The following is a 20,637-nucleotide window of genomic DNA, read 5'->3' on the forward strand; positions in this document are numbered from 1 at the left end:
CATGGCTGGCACCTTGTTTCTTCTCTGTTTAGGGAAGAATTTACCAGCCAGGATCTCCTTCTAGAGGATGCTCAGAAAGGGTAATTCCAAAGGAAATACCCTCCGTCTTTGACTAGATTCTCTTTTTTTAACCAAAACTCTGCACAGTGGCAATGATCTGAATGGTTTCTCTCCCTTTTTTAACAAAAGATACAATTTTCTTCTTTGGGAGGAATTTTAGTTATGCATAGACTTTTATGAGCTAACTATGAATGTCACCTTTCTTCTAGAGGAAAAAAATTCAAACCAGTGCAACTGGCAAGCTCAGTGGTACCAGCAGGATAACAAAGCAGAGAGGAGGTGGGCTCTGACCCTGAGTTTGCACTCAGTAAGTCTGACAGACCAGACTACTAACGAGTCCCCAGACCTCATTCACATTTAATTGGCTATCCCCACTAGTGACCACCTTCTGGACCTGCATCCAGTTCAGGACCACACATAGCACTGATCTGTCCCGCCCCTTCATCTCCTTTAACCTAAGACAGCTCCTCTTTGTGTCTTGAAACTTTTGAAGAGAACTGGCTAGCTATTTTCTAGGAGGTCCCTTGATTTGGGTTTCATTTTCTCTTACCAGTCACAAACCAGTTCCCCACTTTAGATCCTGAGAGGTCTCAGGGCATGATCCAATAGGAAGAAGAAATGGACGTCCCAGAGAGGAGATGGCAAGCCTTGCCAGTCTTCTCCTGAGACCACAGGGAGGAGCATACTAGCTCCATCTCACATACTAATTAGGGAGGGTACTCTATAAAAAGTCTGCTACTGATAGTAGAATGGGAAATTAAAAACTCCCGCCCCCATCACTCTGGGATCCAGGCGCAGGAGCCATTGTTCCCACACCAAACCACTTCACTTCCGGTTTGTCTGAATCCAGAACCCAGAAGGCTATTGACCCAAAGTTCACATAAACCACAGGAAACAGAAGTTTTCTAACAGCTGTAAGTGGGGCAGGATTTTAGGGAGAACTATTGTGCCACAGTAGTAACAACAAACAATTTCCGAGGCACCAAAATGGTTTGAGGTAATGGTTTAAAGACTCAAAAAGGAAAAAATTTGTCAGTCAAAATCTAGTGATAGTGATCAAAGGCAGGCCCCGAAAGCACTTCCATATTTAAAAAGGGGTAAGAACCATTCATCACTGCCAGCCAGGAGTTACTTTGCGTGAGGCCTGGGATGACCCCGTGGGGCAGGCAGGCTTCCCAGGTGGGTGGGGGTCACTGAGAGCAAGGGCACTGCCCTCAGCCGTTCTCGACTTCCAACCTGGCTCTGCTCCCTAACTAGCTGAGACCATAAGTGCCGGAGTCTCCATTTCCTCGTCAGGTAAACGGGGATAAGAGAGCACTACTCATCTTAGGCAGGGCACACAGATAATGCATGCGAAGTGCTTGCCACACCGCCAGTTACTATGTGCTCAGACTTTTGCTGCTACTTTTTAGCAGAGATACACATTGATTTAGATCCTGCTTCATCCAGTTGAGGTCTTGCTGCAGAGCTCTAGGTGGCTGACAAGGCAAGTGAGTCTTAAAGAGGCTGAGGAACTTGCCCAGGGCCCCACAAAGCTACAAGTGGTGGACCTGTTCAGTGCTGGCTAGGCTATGATTCTCAGAAACGCACGGTCACGGCAAGAGAAGAAGCTTCGCCACAAGCAGATGTCAGTTTAATATGAGGATAGTTACCAGAGCTCCCAGCAATGAAATAAGTACAGATTTAATATTCTTCAATTACATATAATCAGGTTCTGGAAATAAAGATAAGGAACAGGATTCTAAGCTCACAGGTAAGAAAAAAGGACCCAGCCACTGAGGTATGATTAAGCAAAAAATTCCACATAAACTCCTCAGTCCCTCCCGTGGAAGTAGTCAGCTGAAGGTGGGGTCATACAAGGCAAACAGTCATTCTCTAACACATCTTGGTTACAACTTAGTTATCTGCAACATTTATAGCAGCATTACTCACAACAGCCAAAAAAGGTGCCCATCAACCCAAGTGCCCGTCAACAGATGAATGGATAAACAAAATGTGGTATACACACGTACAATGCAGTATTATTCGGCCACGAAAAGGAATGAAATTCTGGCACAGGATACAAAGTGGATGAACCTTGAAAACATTATGCCAGACATCACAGACAAATATTCTATGATTCCACTTAGGAGTTACCTAGAATAGGCAAATCCGTAGAGACAGAAAGTAGAAGGGTATCTGCCAGGGACTTGGGGCAGGGAGGGAGGAGGGCAAGTGACTGTCTCGTAGGTGCAGAGTTTACACCGGGGTCAATGAAGAGGTTTGGGGTATAGACAGTGCTGATGGGTACACAGCATTCTGAATGTAATTAATACCAAGGAGTTGTGTACTTAACAAACAGTTAAAATGGGAAGACCGTGTTATGTATCTACCACACTAAAGAAAAAGAAAAAGACAATCCGTCCTCTGAAGGTATACCGTCGTGTGACCCAGGACCACATTTCAAGGAAAACAGCAAAGCTGTACAAAAGCAGGGAGCACAGTCTCCTGGGCGGTCATACAGACCCTTTCAAACGTACTTGTTACAGTGGTGCTTCAGGTGCTTCTTGTAGCTGTCCTCCTGGAACAGGGCGTCCGGGTTGCAACCCGCCAGCCAGTCGGCATCCTGCACCACCGGATGTGTGCTCTGGGCTTTCACCTTCTTTCCTTTCCTTCCCCGTGGCACTGGGGCAGATAAACCTGGAATCGGAGGAATAATAATAGTAACAGCAGCTTTTTATAACCCCAGTTACAACGTTGGACTCAGACACGTCGACTTCGTGGCAGAGAGACCCGGGGTCTAGATGGCGTCACAAGGGTCCCGGGTGGCTCTCTGCGAGCCCGCAGTACAGACAGCATGAAGCAGACCTACCAGAGTGATTGACCAAGGCTCGCGTCTGGCCGTCCGCCGTGGGCGTGATCAAATCCCAGATGAAGCTTTTGATATTCTCATCCCCCTTGTAATGATTGAGACAGTACACGAGGATGGTTCTGCAGATGGTTTCTACGTCTTGCTCGGTGAGCTGACGCTTGTAGCGTCCGTGGGAAAGGATATCTGTCCACCGTCCCCAGCTGCAAAGCAAATCGTCAGCATGTAGATGGTGCCTTTCAGTTTAGATGTGGGGCTTTCCTTTCAGTCAAGTAGCAGTGTTAGGAAATCCTGGATCAGAACTAGCAATATTTTACATTGGGGGATAGGAAAGCACTTCAGGGCACAAGAGTCAAAAACACATGTTACAGAGCCGGGCGTGAGCCCGCGGCTCTTCGGTGCTGGAGTTGAACCGTCACTGAAGTAATGCCCACGGGTCTGACACAGGCTTTCTCAGTCAGATCCCTGCAGTGGCCGCACCTCTGGGGACAGGAAAGCATGCCGGGACCTGGACACTTTACCCTCTGCCTCGCTCTGTCATGGTTAGCATGTTTCAATGCTGACCAGCTATCTGAGATGCATGGTGACCTGAGGTGGGTGTGGCTGCTCCCAAATCGAGGACACGATGCTAAGGAGGAATGGTCATATTTCAGTCTACCTCAAAGGGATGCCATGATAACAACTGAAAGACTGTGAACAGGCTTGAGTTTCCTTTTGAAACAGGGAGCGCTAACTCCCAAGTACAAGAGCATTCACAGGCAACATGTTTTGAGAACTTGCAGGCCCTTGTGTAAACCGGGGCGAGGGCAGGGGCGGGGGAGGAGAAGGATTGCACACAGAACGGAACAGATAGCACACTGCTGACACTGAAGAGTCTATTCGGGGTTACAATCCCAGTTAGACACAGTGCTGTGCTCTTTGATCTGGGTGTTGTGGCGTGAGAGCGTAACAACAGATGGGCAGATGCTGTCTGCACCGTGTCTCCCCCCAGGCCGCAGCTCAGGAGAGAAGCCAGCCCCTCCTCTGCCTTCTTCAGGGACTGAGGGCTGTGCGCGGCAGGGAAGCCTTGGCTGTGAGAGGCACAGGGCCGGGCCCACCACAGCAGGCCCGGACGTATGCCCTGGCCTGGTCATCTCTGGCTTCTGTGAACTCTCAGTTCCTCAAACTGCAGGGCCAGTCCTCACCTCCAGGCCTTTGGACACACTGCTCTCTCTGCCTGGAACTCTCTCCTCCCTGCCCAGCACCCAACTCTCTCTCCTACCCGGGCTGAGCCATGATATCCACCCATCAAGTCATATCATCGTCTGTGGAATCCCTTCTTGTATTCCCCCAGGTTCAGAAGTGGGGAGATGATACCGGAGCTGTCTTACAGGAGAGACATGCTTCTACCCTCCATCTGCACAGTCTTCCCGGCCACAACACCATCATGGTTTCCTGCCATTTCCGCTTGTCCACCTGCCTTGAAACAAGAGCCGAGACTGTCCTGCTCACAGGTGCGTCCCCTGTGTCTGAGTAACCTAGCACAGTGCCCAGCCTCCTACAGGTGTTTCCTACATAGCGAGGCCTAGGGGAGGAGAGAAGGCCCTTCCTCAGAGACATGGCACTCTACACATACTTCTTAGCTTTAGGACTTATTAAGATATGCCATTTCTAAAGTTACCAGCAAAATTCTCAACTTTGATCATTAGGTTGAAACATCCGAGCAGGTGCCAGTAGCGAAGGGCTCAGGTGTCTGTCTACCACATAAGAGCAGACAGGAAAGACTGTCTAGCTTGCAGATAATTAGCTGAGATATAGCATGGGCTTCCGCTGAACTTCATTTATTCCGTAAGAAATCACTGATTTGGCACTCACTGTGCGTCTGCTGGCACTGCACTCTTCCCTGTGGACACAGAGAAAAGAGTCCTGGGCTTCATGGAGCTCTAAGTGGGGCTTCGGCAGGAGAGGCCTGCTACCTGAAGTCATAAACCAACGTGATGAGTGTGACAGAACGTGCAAGCCAGACACTCTGGTGCAGAGTGCCGAGGGGAAGCCTGTGCTGGATGTCAACGACCAGAGCTGTTGGACAGATCAAGTCTGTGGGCTGGGTGTGCGGGGGCTGGTGCTCTAGGCAGGCGAAGAACTTGTAGAAAGACAGAGACGAGACAGAGCATGGCACACTGAAGGAAATGGAGCGGTTTGTCCCAACAGAAGCCCAGGCTACCCAGAGAAAGGACTGACAAGACAGACAAGAGCCAGATCAGAGCCCTGTATGCCATGTTAACAGAAGGTGTGTATTTATTCTGAAACTCATGATAATCCACTGGAAGAAATCATCAAAAGCAGGATATCATCAGATCCACAGAAATATCGTTTTGGTGGTGGTTTTTTTATTTGAATGGAACTTGCCTGCAGTCCCATAAAATGCCAGAGAATTCTTATTTGCAGACTTAGATATTTAGTGAGCACCCTGCCATCACTCAGAGCACTGCATGATGAGTGCTCGTCAGAGATGAATTAGATGTGGGTCCTGCCTTTCTGAGACATGTTGTCCAGCAGGAAAAGTACGACACATTCAGAGTTGAAATAACCATCCATTTATGTTCCAGGAGTTGGAAGAGCTTTATAACTGAGACGACTGCCTTTAACAAGGTTTTATAGCAGAAAAATACTAAAAGACTACCACAGTCGAAAACTTTATGCGAAGCTAAAGTAGGAAAAGATTTTGTCATTTTGAGACTTTGTTCTGAGTTATTAGTCACCAACAAGTAAATCTGGATCTGACATAATTCCTTAAGGGACAAAATGGTGCTCCTCCAAATGTACGAGGATATGAAGAAGCATGAGCACCTGAACCAAACAACCCTGGGTCCCATCGCAGTTGCTGCACGGTCACGTGCCTGGCTGCACTCTGGGGGGGTCACAGAAATCCCAACACAGACACACTTCTCTACACTGATTAGAATTCCATATTTAAAATAAGATTCCGTTTTTCACACAAGCCTGACTTACCCATAGACGAGCAGATTCTTCTCAACTCTAAAGCACTCACTCCGAGCATAGCCCTGTGACCTGTCCTGGGGCCGGCGCGGCTTCGGGCACGGCTTCTCTTCAGAATCACTCTCCAAGTCTGAAAATTCCATCAGCTCGTCTTCTTTCACTGCACTGTACAGCCTGGTTTGCTTCCTCACTCTCGGAGTGTCAATAACCAGGTTGTTCTAGAACAGACAGCAGATAAATTTGAAACTTCTAAAACAGCATCCCTTGGGTTAGATTAGATAGGGTTTGAACGGGACCTCTCACTCACCCTCCCATTTAAGGCATCAATATCCAATTCAGCCTTCTTAGCCCACTTTTGCCAGAAATTTGGATCATCCAAGGAAATATCTGTCCTATTTCCAGATGCAACAAAACTGGCCTAAAGGGGAAAAAATATGCATTACTTTGAGATGCTTTTCTCAGAGGCACAATGCAAAGCAGCTTTCATTTACTCATTCAGCCAAACACGTATGCATTCTTGCACTGTGTGCCAGATGCTGCAGTCGGTGGGCTGGGATGAAAGACCGTCCCACAGGCAGCTCTCTGTCCAGGGCTTTCAACAGATCAGGAAGCTAAAGAAGGCAGCACAGTGTAACCAATGACAGTGACAATGGTACATACAGGTACAACTGATCTACAGAGGAGGGAGCCAGCCAGGTTCACGTGGGGGTGCAGGAAGGGCATGGCTGGGAAGAAAGAACAGGCTCCCCAGAATATAATGCCTGGCCCAGACTGTTAAGAACTCCGAGAACAGGAAAGCATGTGGACATGTTCACCACAGAGCATGTGCAAAGGCTCAGAAGAGAAGAAAGGCAATTGTGTCATGGCACTGGTGATAAGCGTGGTCAGGGGAGAGCAGCTAAAGGTCAAGCTGGCGAAGCAGGCAGAAACCAGGTCACACAGGGCCTCGCACGTCCTGTGAATGGGGTCGGAACTCTATCCTCAGGTACCCATGAACTCTTTCAAAATGGAAAGAATCTCAAGATGGACACACTCCTATCCCAAGCCATCTGTTAGAGAGATCATCCTGCTGTCCTGGGACATGGGAGGGAGGAACAGGCTACTGCAGCAGCTTAGAGAGGAAGCAGCAAAGACTGGAAACGGTGCCAGCACGAGTGGAGAAAAGCAGTCTAGAACTATATTCTTTAAAAAGTGAAACGGAAGGGGTTAGAATCTGCATGGATGTGAAGCACGGAGGAGGAGGAGGAAGCCAGGAAACACAGCCGCCAACACTGGCGTCCGAACAGCATCAGTCAGGTGAACAACCGGGGCAGTGAGTGTGCACGCAGAGGGAGGAGGAACAGGGAGGACGAGGGGGGGTTTGAACACGCTGAATGGGAAGTGCCCATGAGGACAGAGAACAGAACCCGAACAGAGGCTGAGATAGGAGAGAGAAGGTGTTGGGGCACAGAACCCAAAGGAGGAAGCCTCCCAAGACTGAGTAGCTGGGACATCGGGATGTCCACAAGCAAAGGGAAGGAGACAGACCGCTATCTCCCAGCACACACCGAAATTCACTCAAAAGGGATCATAGACCTAAATGTAAGAGTGAAGACTATAAAACTCAGAGAAGAAAACAGGAGCAAATCTTTGTGACCTTAGGGTAGACAACATATCAAAAGCATGAACAATAAAAAGAGAAAAATGGGTGAACTGGACTTTATTGAAAAAATTTTTAAATATTTATTTATTTGAGAGAACGAGAGAGGAGAGAGAGAGAGAGAGCGTGCACGTAAGCAGGGGGAGCAGCAGACTCCCCGCTGAGCAGGGAGCCTGACGCAGGATTCAATCCCAGGACCCTGAGATCGTGACCTGAGCCAAAGGCAGACGCTTAACCATCTGGGCTACCCAGGCACCCAGGACTTCACTGAAATTAAATACCATTAGGAAAGACTAGGAGAAAATACTTGCAAATCATTTTATTGAGAAACTTTTATCCAGAATATATAAAGAATTTTTAATATTCAATAATAAAAGCCAAGTAACTCAAAAGATGAACAAAAGATGTGAACAGACATTTCCCCAAAAATGATATACTTTACTTGCTAACAAGCACATGAAAAGATGCTCAAAAGCATCAGAAAATGCAGATCAAACCAGACTGGGATAGTTCTTCACACTCACAAATATGGCTATAATCAAAAAGTCAGAAGATAAAATGTGTTGGTAAGGATATGGCAAAACTGGAGCCCTAAATCACTACTGGTGTGAAGAGAAAATGGTACTACCGTCACTAGAAAACAGTGTCAGTTCCTCAAAGGGTTAAACATGGAGTTAACATATGACCCAGCAACTCTATTTATGGTATGTACGTAAGAGAAATGAAAAAATATGTCCACATAAAAACCTGTCCATAAATGTCCATAACAACATTCATGATAACCCCAAAGTGGAGACAACCCAAATTTCATTATCAACTAGTGAATGGACAAACAACCCCAACACCCATCATCAATTGCTAAAAGAGGTACACCTATATAATAGGAACAATGTTCAGCAAAAAAGGGGAAGGAATTACTGACACATGCCACAACACGGATATATCTCAAAACCACTATACTAAGTGAAGGAAGCCAGAAACAAAAGACCACACGTTTTATGATTCCATTTTATGAAATGTCCGGAGTAGGCAAATCTACAGAGATAGAGAAAGTAGACTAGTGGCTGCCAAGGACTTGGGGTGGTGGGGGGGAGGCAGAGGCTGACTGCTAATGGGCAAGAGGATCTGGGGTGATGGAAATGCTCTGAACTTGGATGTGGTGATGGCTGCACAAACCTGCAAATATGGTAGAGGCATTGAACTGTACACTTAAAATTGGTGAATTTTATGGTAAGCAAATAACATTTCAATAAAGCTGTTAAAAATATAGGTGTAAAGAGGGCCTGGGTGTGGATGGGTGGAACCATGTGTAGGGGAAGCCTGAGAAGGCACCCTCAGTCACGTGGTGGGAAGGAAGGCTCGGTGGTGACCTTCACCAGAGCTGGTCTGATGGAGGGGTGGGGGGAGGGGTGCAAGCTGGAAGCTGAAAAATAAGCAGAAAGGGAGGCAGTGGGGACAGCTGGTACAAACAACACTCATGTGGATTTTAGCTACGAAAGAAGGAGGAGTTGTAGCTGGAGGGCAAAACAGAGGAGAGGCTTTCTTAAGATAGGAGTGACTCAACTGTTCTTACAGGCTCCGTCAGGAATCACGATCTCAGGAAGCAAGATGATGTCAGAGCAGGAACTCCAGAAGTGGAGAGGGTGGGATCAAGGACACAGGAAGCAGATATGAGGCCAAGGTGAGCGTGACTCCCAGGGCCATACACAGAGAAGGGAACCCAAACGCACACAAAGAATCTTCTATGCATTAGGGGCTCCACAGGGAGGTCATAATTACTTTAATTCTCAATTATAAAGCCAATGTTACACATGCATCTTGTGGGTACTTTATAAGGTCCTGCTTTAAGGAAACTCTATTACACTTCTATAGAACACCTGCCTCTTCAGATCATTTCGCACCTTAGCAAATGTGGAACCTTTCCCTTCAGACTCAATGGTGATAGTGTGGGTTCGCCGCAGGAGAATCTGATCAATATCTTCTTCGCAGAACTTAGACCCTTCATCCTCCTCATCCATGAGTGCACCATAGGCCCCTTTTCGTAGCAGATCTTCTATTTCTTTCTTGGAAAGCTGTTGTACCTGTTTTAGTGAGGTATTTAAAATCATTTAGAATTGAAATGTTTGTAGACAACACAAATGCTTCATTGTACTGAAGGAGAATTTTTTTTAAGATTTTATTTATTTGAGAGAGAGAGAGAGCACAGAGGGAGAGGGAGAAGCAGACTCCCCTCTGAGCAGGCAGCCTGACACAAGGCTCGACCCCAGGACCCTGGGATCATGACCTGAGCCAAAGGCAGACGCTTAACCGACTGAGCCACCCAGGCGCCCCTCAAGTAGGACAAGCTGGAAACATAAAAAAAAAGACAATGTGACAAAATAGGCTGAAAACAGTGAGGTTGAAAGTGATTCGATGCTGGATAATTTCTTCCTACGAATTAATTCAAGTTAAGGAGCCAGAATACAGGCAGGGCCCGGGCGAGCATGGATTACCCCATTGGTAGCGCTTTCTCTCCCACTCATGGACTGCAGCACAGCTTTATCCAGGCCGAGCTTCAAACTCGCCTTGTCGAACATTTCCCTCTCATAAGAATTTCTTGTAATCAGCCTGTAGATCTTCACAGATTTGCTCTGTCCTATTCTATGACATCTAGCCTGAGCCTGGAAGAAAAAGGAAATGAATGGCCACCAAAGAAAGAAAAGACTCATGTGCCAGTTCCGAAACCCCTGTTCCAATACAGGAGGAGTGCAGAAGGTGCAGTACAGAAGGTTAACATACTATGAAATTACTTGGACATTGTTAGTACATGGATTACTGCTTGGTTCATTTGCCCGATCGTGGGACACCGCCTGAATGAGGACACAACTTTAATTTACTGGTTTGACTGGGGAGTCTTCATCATAGTGGAATGACTTAAAAAAAAAAAAAAAAAAGGCATCAGGACAATTTTCTTGTGTGTTTACCTGGAGATCATTTTGGGGATTCCAGTCGGAATCGAAGATGATGCAGGTATCAGCAGCAGTAAGATTAATGCCTAAACCTCCCGCCCTTGTGCACAGGAGGAAAACAAACCGGTCAGAATCAGGTTTGGAGAATCTGTCGATAGCTGCCTGGCGGAGATTTCCTCTCACTCTGCCATCGATCCTCTCGTACGGGTACCTAGAAAACGTCAGGGTTAACAAGGAGGCCTGCCACACGACTACGGCACTCTTGTTTCTTTCGGTAAAGCAAGTATTACAACATGGGATATGTATTATCTGAGTAATATTATGTATCAGAAATCATTTCAGAGCAAACAGGTTTTATTGTAGGTTGGCATATAACTGGTGGAATGCTCAAAAATTAAATTTTATTTTACTTCCCTGTTAGTTAAAATAACAACTCTTAAAAATGGCCGACACCTCTTAATAATAAGCAATTCTGATTTTAGGTAAGACCTGTTCTCCCCTAGTCAAGTGAAAAAAATGGGAAATGAAATTGCCATCAAAAGTACGCAGTGTCCTACCGTAGGCACCACACAGAATAACGGCCGTGTACATTGGCAGTTTTTAAAGAGAGATGTGATACATCTCCCCCACTCCTTCCCCTCTATTATGAATGTCACTTTGAGGTGAGCCACCTGGAGCCCTGGGAAAGGTCATTTTTTATTTCCTTTATATTCTTATGGCGCGGTGGCCTCACCGTCTTTGAATGAGGTAGTCTTCCAGTATGTCCAAGCAGCGCACCATCTGGGAAAAGATAAGCACCCTGTGGCCACCAGCCTTCAGTTTTGGCAGCAGCTTGTCAATCAGCACTAGCTTGCCAGCAGCCTGGATCATCGCCTGGAGCTGAAAATCTGGAGAGTCTGCATTGTGTGTTTCTTTAAACTCTTCCAAAATTTTCTCTTCAGCACCTGCAGAGATTGGACAGCATAACGTGAATACTGTAGAAGGTTTTTATTACTAAAAACAATGAACTTGCTTTCAAAACCCACTGCTAACTATAGGAACCGGAATGCCATACTCACGTTTATGAATATGAATCTGTCCACTTACTGAAAGTCAGGTCTAACACAAAACCATGGAAGTATAAAAGGGATCAAAGTTTTAAGCACAACACATTTAAACATTTGGGGGGAAAAAAACCCACATTTTCCAACAAACAAATGTTTGCTGTCTGTAGAAACTGAATTTCAACAACAGACTGTCAAGCCAGAAGTGGCAGAAACAAGCCAAGGGCCAGATACCTACAGAAAATTTGGAACCTAAATTGCTAAAGAAATGAAGAACTGTTTACTAGCTGAATATAAACACAAACAACAAAATCTGTTCTGAAGCTAAGAAACAAGGGAATAGAGTTCTAATAATTACAGTGTCAGGACAGTAGTTTTTGTATATAACTGCATGGAAATACAGCCCAAAGGAGGGCAACAAAAGGGAATTCCTTTCTCAGGATAATTTTTAGGGATTTTTTTTTTAGGGGTTCTGAACACACATCTTCTATTGCAATCTCTAAATCTCCCTCCATGTTCATTCTTATCTGATCGTTTCATGAGGTACAAAAATTCTATCTTGAAGGAGCCAAAGCTTTTCAAGCGTTTAAAAACCAACAGCAGCAATCAAACTTGTCTTACACAAATAAGGCTTCTTCTATGCCTAGCCCTCTTTCTCCTAGCCTCGTGCAGAGTTCCGCTTGTCAAAGACTTGGGCGCATCAGAGAAGCCTCAAGAGAATGGCATCGTCAGGAAAGAAGCGCTTACAGCCACCCCCCCCACCCCACCCCCAAAGCCCAAACACACACAGGCTAAGCTCCCTTCAACTGCTTAGGTGGCTTAGCTAGAATTAGACAGCACCGGTCTGGCCTCCGCCCGTCTCTGGAGTTAACGGAAGGAGGCCAGACCCGTGCTGATGGGGTCACATATTCTTTAGAAAATACAAACAAACAAATCCACCTAATGGGATTGGTTCCCTGCCTTCAACTGTGCCAGAAAGTGTCAACTACCCTGCTTACCACCGGTTTTAAACATGTGTGTGAACTAACAATACACGGGATGAGCATGCATAAAATCTCAAAGGGGACTTAAAGGTTAGGTGAGTTAGACCCCATGGCCTCTGGGACAGAACTTCCACAAGCAGCAACGGAAGTTAAAAAAAAAAAAAAAAGTGCCATCCTATTTTCACTCTAAGGGCACCTGTGCAAATTAAGTTATGGCATGGTCGTATGCAGAAATGCAGCTTGTTAATTATTAATCAGCAAAGAATCTTACTGAGAACAGATTAAAGTCATTTAATGCCCTGACCCAAGCACTAAGGCCTCTGCAAAGCACACTGCTTTGCTACTTGTGAGGAAGGGGGCCTGGCTAAAAAAGCCAGCTGGGGCAGAATCGCCACACGAGTAAGAGGCTAACGCTCAGGACTTTGCTCTAAGTGGGAAAAAAAAAGGGGAAAGGTTTTAACTAGGAAAAGGTAAAAACAAAATGCTGTTGAAGATCATTAGCAGGAATGTTCTTAAATAAAGAATATTCTCGAACAAAGCTGAATAATATTTCTCAAAACATGAAATTTATAAATCTAGGTTCTGGATTCAGGACAAGAAGGCCCTCAGGAGCCAGGGGAAATAGATTTAAGTCTATGTATTACATGAGGTCTTTTAAAAAGTTTCTTCATGTGCAATATAGTATAAGCTCTTTACAATTCAGAAACAGATTTACTCCTGATACTTGGGTAGTTATTTTTTGTCTATATGAAAATTATAACTTAGAATCAAAATATAGTATATTAGTTTAAAACAAGCTAAGGGCCAATGAAGTCTTCAAAAATGAAATAATCATTTTGACAAGATAAATATCAGACATTTGAATAATTTTAGTAAAAAACTGAAAATACAAATAATTTCTCAAATTAGCAGGAAAATTTTCATTTTAAATTTATTCAGAGATGAGAAAAGTAACTTTCTTGCTTTTTGATTGCTAATAATTTCTCATCTTATAAAGAACAGTCAAAATTAAAATACATTTGTTCTTACCTGACAAAAGCTACTGCTGAATTCATCAATTTAGCTCTTTGTTATGAATTCAAGGTTCTTAAAGAGGCAGCCAGTTTTTTAAACATCAGCAAACATATTTCCTATATGATTCTTCTAGCACTATACTTATTATGGCCAGACTGAAGGAAAGAACGTCGGGGAAGGTGCTGGAGGAAAGCAATTTCTACTTTCCGACGTCACAGCCAAAGTGTCCAAGTTTACCAATTATTTACCTTGATGTTAGATTTGTAAATATCAGTCTGAAAATTACCTGGAAATAGGTTATGATAAGCCAAAATACTTTGTTGACACTGCCCCAAATTACTGTTCATGCTACATTTCAAACTGTGTGTGTGTGTGGTGTCAAAGACAACTTGAAACGAGTGTGGAAGCCTTCTCACTTAAACAGATGGTCACCGTGAGGACAGGAATTGCAATGTTAGCTCGCTATAATGAGAAGTTATTATCTAGCCAATGTCATCTAGCCACCAACAAGAAATTATTTTCTTTTGAAGATTACGAGAAAAAAAGTTACCATGTTCTATCTGAAAAATTCATTCCATCGTGCAAGCTTCAGCTGATTTTCTTTCTGCCCACTCTTCTCTGTACTCTTCCGACCCCCAACAATGACAACAAATGACCTTAGGTCACTTCCTAACCATCAGGGGACCTCGATCAAGTTTTCAACATCATTTGTACTCTCACACAGGGAACCTAAAACTGGGCATTGCATTCTGTTGAAGCTTGGGCCAGTAACAGTAACCGCATTTACGTTCCCCAGTTACCCACTTATCAGAGCAAGTAAAGCAACAACTAGTGACACTTACCAAATGCTCACACAGTGCACCTCAAACACTGTGCTAAGCACTTAAGATATTAACCCACATTTAAAATATTACTCAGTTTGTGTTCTACCGTCATTTCTAATTTTCTTCCTTCTGCTTTGCTTATATTACCATATGTTACCAACTTACGCATATATTTGCTTCTACTTTCCACAGTTACGGAAGTGTTATGCTTTCCTGAATTGAACTTTAGCTTGACTGGGGCCGCTTGACTCTGCCACCACCCATACAAATTTCAATTGAAACTGCAACACTAAAAATGTCCTTGAATCGGCTCAATACATATGTGTAGGGTTAGCAGCACATAGGTATACTTTCTACTCCAGACTGTGGATGAGAATGGGCGATACGGCCATGGAGCAACCTCAGTGAAACCCAACATCCACATTAAGTTATCTGGGTAGTTGTGACGCCAAATGGGCGGGGGGGGGGGGGCGGAGATGCATATATATATATATATATATATGTATGTATGTATGTGTATATATATATATATTTTTTTTAACTACAACTTCTCAACATAAAGGTATATAAAGACCCCTGCTTAGCGGCTACTCCATAAGCTGCAGGGACAGAAACGCTGACCCCAAGGTGTGACCAATTAGGATAATGCCACAGACCCAAGTCTTACAAGTCCTAAGAGACTCCTGGTGAACCATGAAGTATAGAAGATGACCCTGAAGAGCAATCAGCCAAGGAAGAGACCCACCAGCTGTGTTGGGGGGGTAGGGGCGGGGCGAGGGGGACGGGAGGCAGGACTCCTTCCTTGACATGTTCAATGCATGTCACTGGCATGTAAACAGACAAGGCAAACTTGACGGAGCTGCAAGCGGGTATCTGACAGCCACCCCTGAGGTCAGCCCTCTCGCACACATCCTGCCGGCAGCATTTCAGCTCTTTTGTGACTGCCCTCACTTTCCCCTTGTAGGCTACTATTCCTCATTTTCTTTTTAGCAGATATTAAATGCAAGAGTGTGTGTGTGTGTCATACAAGCACACGTGCTTTACTCATACCACCAGTCACCCTAAGCCCCAACTCCAGCTCCCCAACACAGGGACAGGTTGCTTGACACTCCCTGTAATGGCCTCACAGGCTCTAAAACACATGGTGATTAGTAGGCCGGCCGTGGTAAACATAATTATCACACATGATACTCTCTTTGGAAGACAAAGCTAAAAAGCACAAAGTCGTAGAAGGAAATTCATCGATGTCACACCACAGCAATGACCTCAGGGGCAATGTCGAGGCGGTCTTGCAGGTGTGGGCCCCTCTGTCATCTAATAACAGGAACTTGTGGGTCTAAGGTGGTGGACAGGTGTGTCAGGAATGGGGTGGGGAAAGATCAGGAACTCTTTAAATTAGCTGCCCTTGAACTTCACAGATTGTGATAAAGACAACACCAAGCTTTGTTCCTACTCCCCTGTAAAGGAACCTAATATTGCATTGCTGGCCCGTTATAACTGCGCACAAACACCCCAAGTTGGCCGGCCGGCCCCTTTCTTTAACCCGTATGGACTCTGGCCAGGACAGCAGGCAGCAAAAGCCTCCAAGCCGGTCTTTCCGCTTGTATGTCTCTGCCTACTCCTTCCCATCTGTTTTATATGATGTTGCCAGATCAGTCATCCTGAATCGTTTCTCAGCTCAAACACTAGCCATGGTTCTCCACTGCCTGCAAACGAAAGCCCAAATCCCATGGCCTGGCCTTTAAGGCTTGCCACAGCAGGGTCCCAGCATGTGCCTGACGTTCACTGCCACACTGTTTCTGACACGGACTTTACACTTTGGGCAAGTTCCCCTTTGTTTTCTTGTCTCTTTGTCTTTGCTCATGTTATTACCTCAGCCTAAATGCCCTTCCTTTTTCTGACCCTGACTGGCAAACTCCTTCCCATTCCCGTAGGCCTGTCTCAATACCATCGCTTTCTCTGCGGCTTCTCTCATCTCCATCCCTGACAAGCCTGAAGGCTCCCGTATCCTCCAGAGTGTCCCACACATCCAGGCCTGCGATATTTATCCCTTTCATGATTTTCGGAAATACATAATATAGGTTTGTACTCAAATCAGTTACATGACACTATCAATTTAGTTAAGAACACAGGAAGACCATGAAGTATTCATCAGTAACAGAAACAAACTAGGATCAAAGTTTTAAAACGATCTCTCCTTCTTAGGGAATAGGTCCTAGACGTCTCTAGACAGAAGTTCCCTCCTACCACAGTCTCCAGACAGCTGACAGCTGCCTTCTCACACTGTTCCTCTTTAACTGCTCTGATTCACACACACACGCACACACACGCACAGCAAGGAAGTCTCAACTGAGGCCAATCTCTCTTTAACTGTTAGCACCTTTGACGATTTTTAGGCATGAGTACCAAAACCTCCTTCCGAGGGGTGAGACACAGAGGCAGAGAAGAAGGAGAACGGTGAGCTGAGGTCCCACGGCAGAGGTCAGCAGGGGCAATGGTGCCCCGCCTAACGGCCACCACAAAACAAGGCATCACAGAGAACAGGAAGCTGGTGAAACCCACGTTTGAGGTGACAGGATCCAGTAATGACCACAAAGCAACAAATCCTCTGTCGGGAAGGAGAAAAGGACCTCTGGAGTCATTTAAACACGTTTACTGGTGCACAGGCTTACCGTTGATAAGGTATGGATGATTGCAGCACTTCCGTAATTCCATCATAGTGTTTAAAAGATTAGGTACGTTAGCTTGACCACCACCTTTGGAGAGAAACGTGAAATTCTTCTCAAGGATGGCTCGGTAATATTTTTTCTGAATATTTGTTAGCTCAACTTCAATTATAGTTTCTTCTTTGGGGGCCAAGTTCTTTTCCACATCCTCCTTGAGACGTCGCAACATCATTGGCTTTAGAATAGCCTGGAGTTTTTGCACCTGAAAAAGGACCTTAAGTAAATACTGGTATCGTGATTCGCTTGCATGTTAAAACATTCATTCACCATTGGTTTTCATTTGTCAAAGCCCAGTAAGGGTATGAAGGCACTAATCTCTCAGCTTGCATGACAGAAGTGCATGAAGGTTGAATGAGTCCGCGTTAGATGGCCTATTTCAGCTGCCCAGGAGCCCGAACAGCCAGAAGGCCCGACAAGCACACAGCAGGAAAGAACCCAGCTTATTCACTGAGCCTTCCCTTCTGTTTGTCTTAAGCCACAGGGATGATGAGGAAGAGGGAAGAGGCGATGTCATGGGAGTGGCAATGCTTCAGTCCCCTTCCCCCTCTGGAAAGAGCTAACAGAACGAGTAGGCCAGGAGCTACCTACCCCCCGCACCAACAAGCAAGCAGAGGTGTCACTCTCTGGTTCTCATCTCTGATGACTGGCAATAGGACATATAGCACACAAGACAGTTTTTATTTTAAGAACGCAAAAACCAAAACAAAACGGACTTCACTCTGAACTAAACTAAGAGGTTTCAGACAGTAAATTGAGGAGGAACATAAAGACCAAGACTGCAAGCATATCTCCATATCTGTTTCAAAAACAGTATAATAATAAATACCCACAGAACTCTTAGAACGTATAAAATAACTGCTTTTCATACACAATACCTCATTTATTTCACACAGAAATCCTGTGGAGTAGTTTAAATGAAAATATGTAGACTCAGAAAGTAAGCAATGTGACCGAGTATACACAGCTAGGAAGTAAGACTAGTATCCCAAAACTCCAGGAGGAAAATAACTACAAGTTCCCCTGGTTTCTGACACTGTGCTCAAAACGTACACACAGCAGGGGCGCCTGGGTGGCTCAGCTGGTTTGGCATCTGCCTTCGGCTCAGGCCATGATCCCCGGCTCCTGGGATCGAGCCCCGCATCAGGCTCCCTGCTCAGGGGGATGCCTGCTTCTCCCTCTCCCTCTGCTGCTCTCTCTCTCAAATAAATAAAATCTTAAAAAAAAAAAAAGTATACAAAGCAAAATCACTGATCTGAACAGCATGGCAGTGTTCGAAAATTACATGAAAAGTTAAGTAACCTCTCCCAACAAATCTCAACAGCCCATCATGAGGGCAAACAGACAAACAAACAAGAAAACCTCCATAATGAAGACTCAGAATGCCCAAGGAAAGGAGATACAAAGCTCACTTAACTACTAGGTGAGAAAAAGTGATATAATTTTGTTTTTAAACACCTAAGTAGCAGTGCTTTGCCATTTCATGGGTTAATCTTTAATTATATGACTAAAGTGCAAAGTAGACGTGATAAGTACCTGTTCTTCAGTTTTCAGATCACCAAATTCTTGCATAAAGGTGGTTTCTGAAGGGAAGCGACTTGGTTCCAAGAAATGAAGCAAGCTGAAGAGCTCTTCCACAGTGTTCTGTAGTGGGGTCCCCGTCAGCAGCACTTTGTGTTCCTGTAGGAACACAAGGAAAGCAACTGAGCAAATTGCAACAAAAACAGTTTCCTAAAATGAAAGCAGCTCTCCTGGGGCGCCTGGGTGGCTCAGGTGGTCAAGTGTCCAACTCTCCAACTCTTGGTTTCAGCTCAGGGTGGGATGTCGGGTGTGGGATCGGCCCGGATGGGCTGTGTGATTAGGGTGGAGTCTGCTTGAGAGTCTCTCCCTCTCCTTCCCTCTCTGCCCCGAGGGTGCGAGTGCCCTCGCATGTGCTCTCGCTCTCAAATAAATAAAATCTTTAAAAATAAATAAATAAAACCAAACCTCTCTCTAGATATCCATTTTCCTACATCTCATTAATGCTAACTCAGCGTCCACCATAATGTAAAGGTAGAGGGCACAAAGGCAGAGACACAAGAAAGACATGGACCCTGCTTCAGACAGATATGTGGTGTGGGCCCTCTAGAATGCGGCAGACCCTGTAAACATGTCATGCCATTTCATTTCTTCCTGGGATTATCAGGTCAACATTTTAGTGCTATGGCTTTACATTACAAGTCTCTTGAGTCCCAATACTTTTTTCTCCACCGAAGTTTTCTTCCTAAAATCCCTAGACTCAGAGAGAGCTCACATGCTTCTTTCTGTTCTCTACATCAACAGCGCTCTCTTCTCCCCATCTGCTTCCTGCATGACTCACTTTAGAGACAAAAGAAGTTCTTCTACATGCAACAGCATATGAAAAACTATTTTGTTCTGCAAAAATTTTAAACTAGAGAAGAGGTCAGCTTGGTTTTAAATACCACAATCACTTTTTCTTTTTTTTTTTTTTTTTTAAAGCAGATGCTATTTCTAATGTTGTTTCTTTGAACCAAGTTAGGTTATTTATTTAAAATAATTCTTCCTGTTTATGAGCTCTTTCTCCAGCTTTCCTTATGCATCTATACCCTTGTCTTTGTATTTGATATATCCAACACAGAGGAGCTATTTCTCAGTGACCAGTTTTAATGATGGTGAGTTTATTAATCTTAAGGGTCTTATTACTTAATATTTTGTTTGGCCATTTGATACATAGTATAGCGAATAAAACTATTTCAGAAAGTGATCCAAAAAAAAAGAACGTGATCCTACCTTCTAGCAGGTTCAAATTATTGACTTAACGTGAAATCTGACAAGACCTGGTTGCCAAGGAGAGAGCATATGCTCAGTAAATACTAGATAAATGATGTAACTAGGGTAAGGACATGCTAATTTTCGTAATATCCACCATGTCTTATATGCCAATGAAGCTCTTTGAAAGTAAGGTAAAGCAGTTCAGTTTGCTTTTCTTTCTCCTTTTCTCCCTTTTGAATAAAGATGTCTCTCAGGAAGATACATAGACCATCATCATCTTCAGACTCATTAACTTCGTAAAGAGTAAGGAGTTTGCAAATCAGTTCAAGATTTTCTAATATAGGGGTGCCTGGGTGGCTCAGTCAGTTAAGCATCTGACTCTTGATTTCAGCTCAGGTCATGATCTCAGCGTTGTGAGATCGAGGCCTGCGTCGGTTTCCACGCTGGGTGTGGAGTCTGCTTGAGATTCTTCCTCTCCCTCTCCCCCTGCTCCTCCCTCCTCTATCTCTCTCTCTCAAAAAAAAAAAGAAAAGAAAGATACTCTAATATATAACCATATTGGTGGGTAACATGGGCCACAGTCCCTGACATACTTTGGTTCTGAATTACCTTATCCAAGAATTTTTTAAAACTGTCAGAGACTCAGGAAAGAGCATTATATTGATATTGAAGATTGTTTCCCAGTTTTCTCCTATTCCTTATGATTGAGCTAAATCCTTACCTCTAAACAAATACTTCAGAAAAAGCCTTTTAACTTACTCATTTCAAAATAAATATATTTGAAAAAAGGAAAGGGTTTTTTTT

General features: G+C 44.6%; 1 protein-coding gene across 2 annotated transcripts in view; it reads right to left on the reverse strand.

Moving 5' to 3' along the window:
* CHD7 (chromodomain helicase DNA binding protein 7) overlaps positions 1–20,637 on the reverse strand; it is a 184,621-nt gene that overhangs the window by 19,228 nt on the left and 144,756 nt on the right. For both annotated transcript variants that reach the window (XM_028108815.2, XM_028108792.2), the window contains exons 14-23: positions 18,598–18,741; positions 17,011–17,266; positions 11,208–11,418; positions 10,490–10,685; positions 10,019–10,186; positions 9,428–9,607; positions 6,195–6,305; positions 5,900–6,105; positions 2,912–3,111; positions 2,580–2,739 (exon numbers count right to left, since the gene is read on the reverse strand). In XM_028108815.2, coding sequence (XP_027964616.2) covers positions 2,580–2,739; positions 2,912–3,111; positions 5,900–6,105; positions 6,195–6,305; positions 9,428–9,607; positions 10,019–10,186; positions 10,490–10,685; positions 11,208–11,418; positions 17,011–17,266; positions 18,598–18,741 — 1,832 coding nt within the window. The remainder of the gene's footprint in view (positions 1–2,579; positions 2,740–2,911; positions 3,112–5,899; positions 6,106–6,194; positions 6,306–9,427; positions 9,608–10,018; positions 10,187–10,489; positions 10,686–11,207; positions 11,419–17,010; positions 17,267–18,597; positions 18,742–20,637) is intronic.

This window comes from Eumetopias jubatus, unplaced genomic scaffold, assembly GCF_037043125.1.
Source record: "Eumetopias jubatus isolate StellerSeaLion01/CBP00866 unplaced genomic scaffold, mEumJub1_p1.0 scaffold_4, whole genome shotgun sequence".
NCBI classification, from domain to species: domain Eukaryota; kingdom Metazoa; phylum Chordata; class Mammalia; order Carnivora; family Otariidae; genus Eumetopias; species Eumetopias jubatus.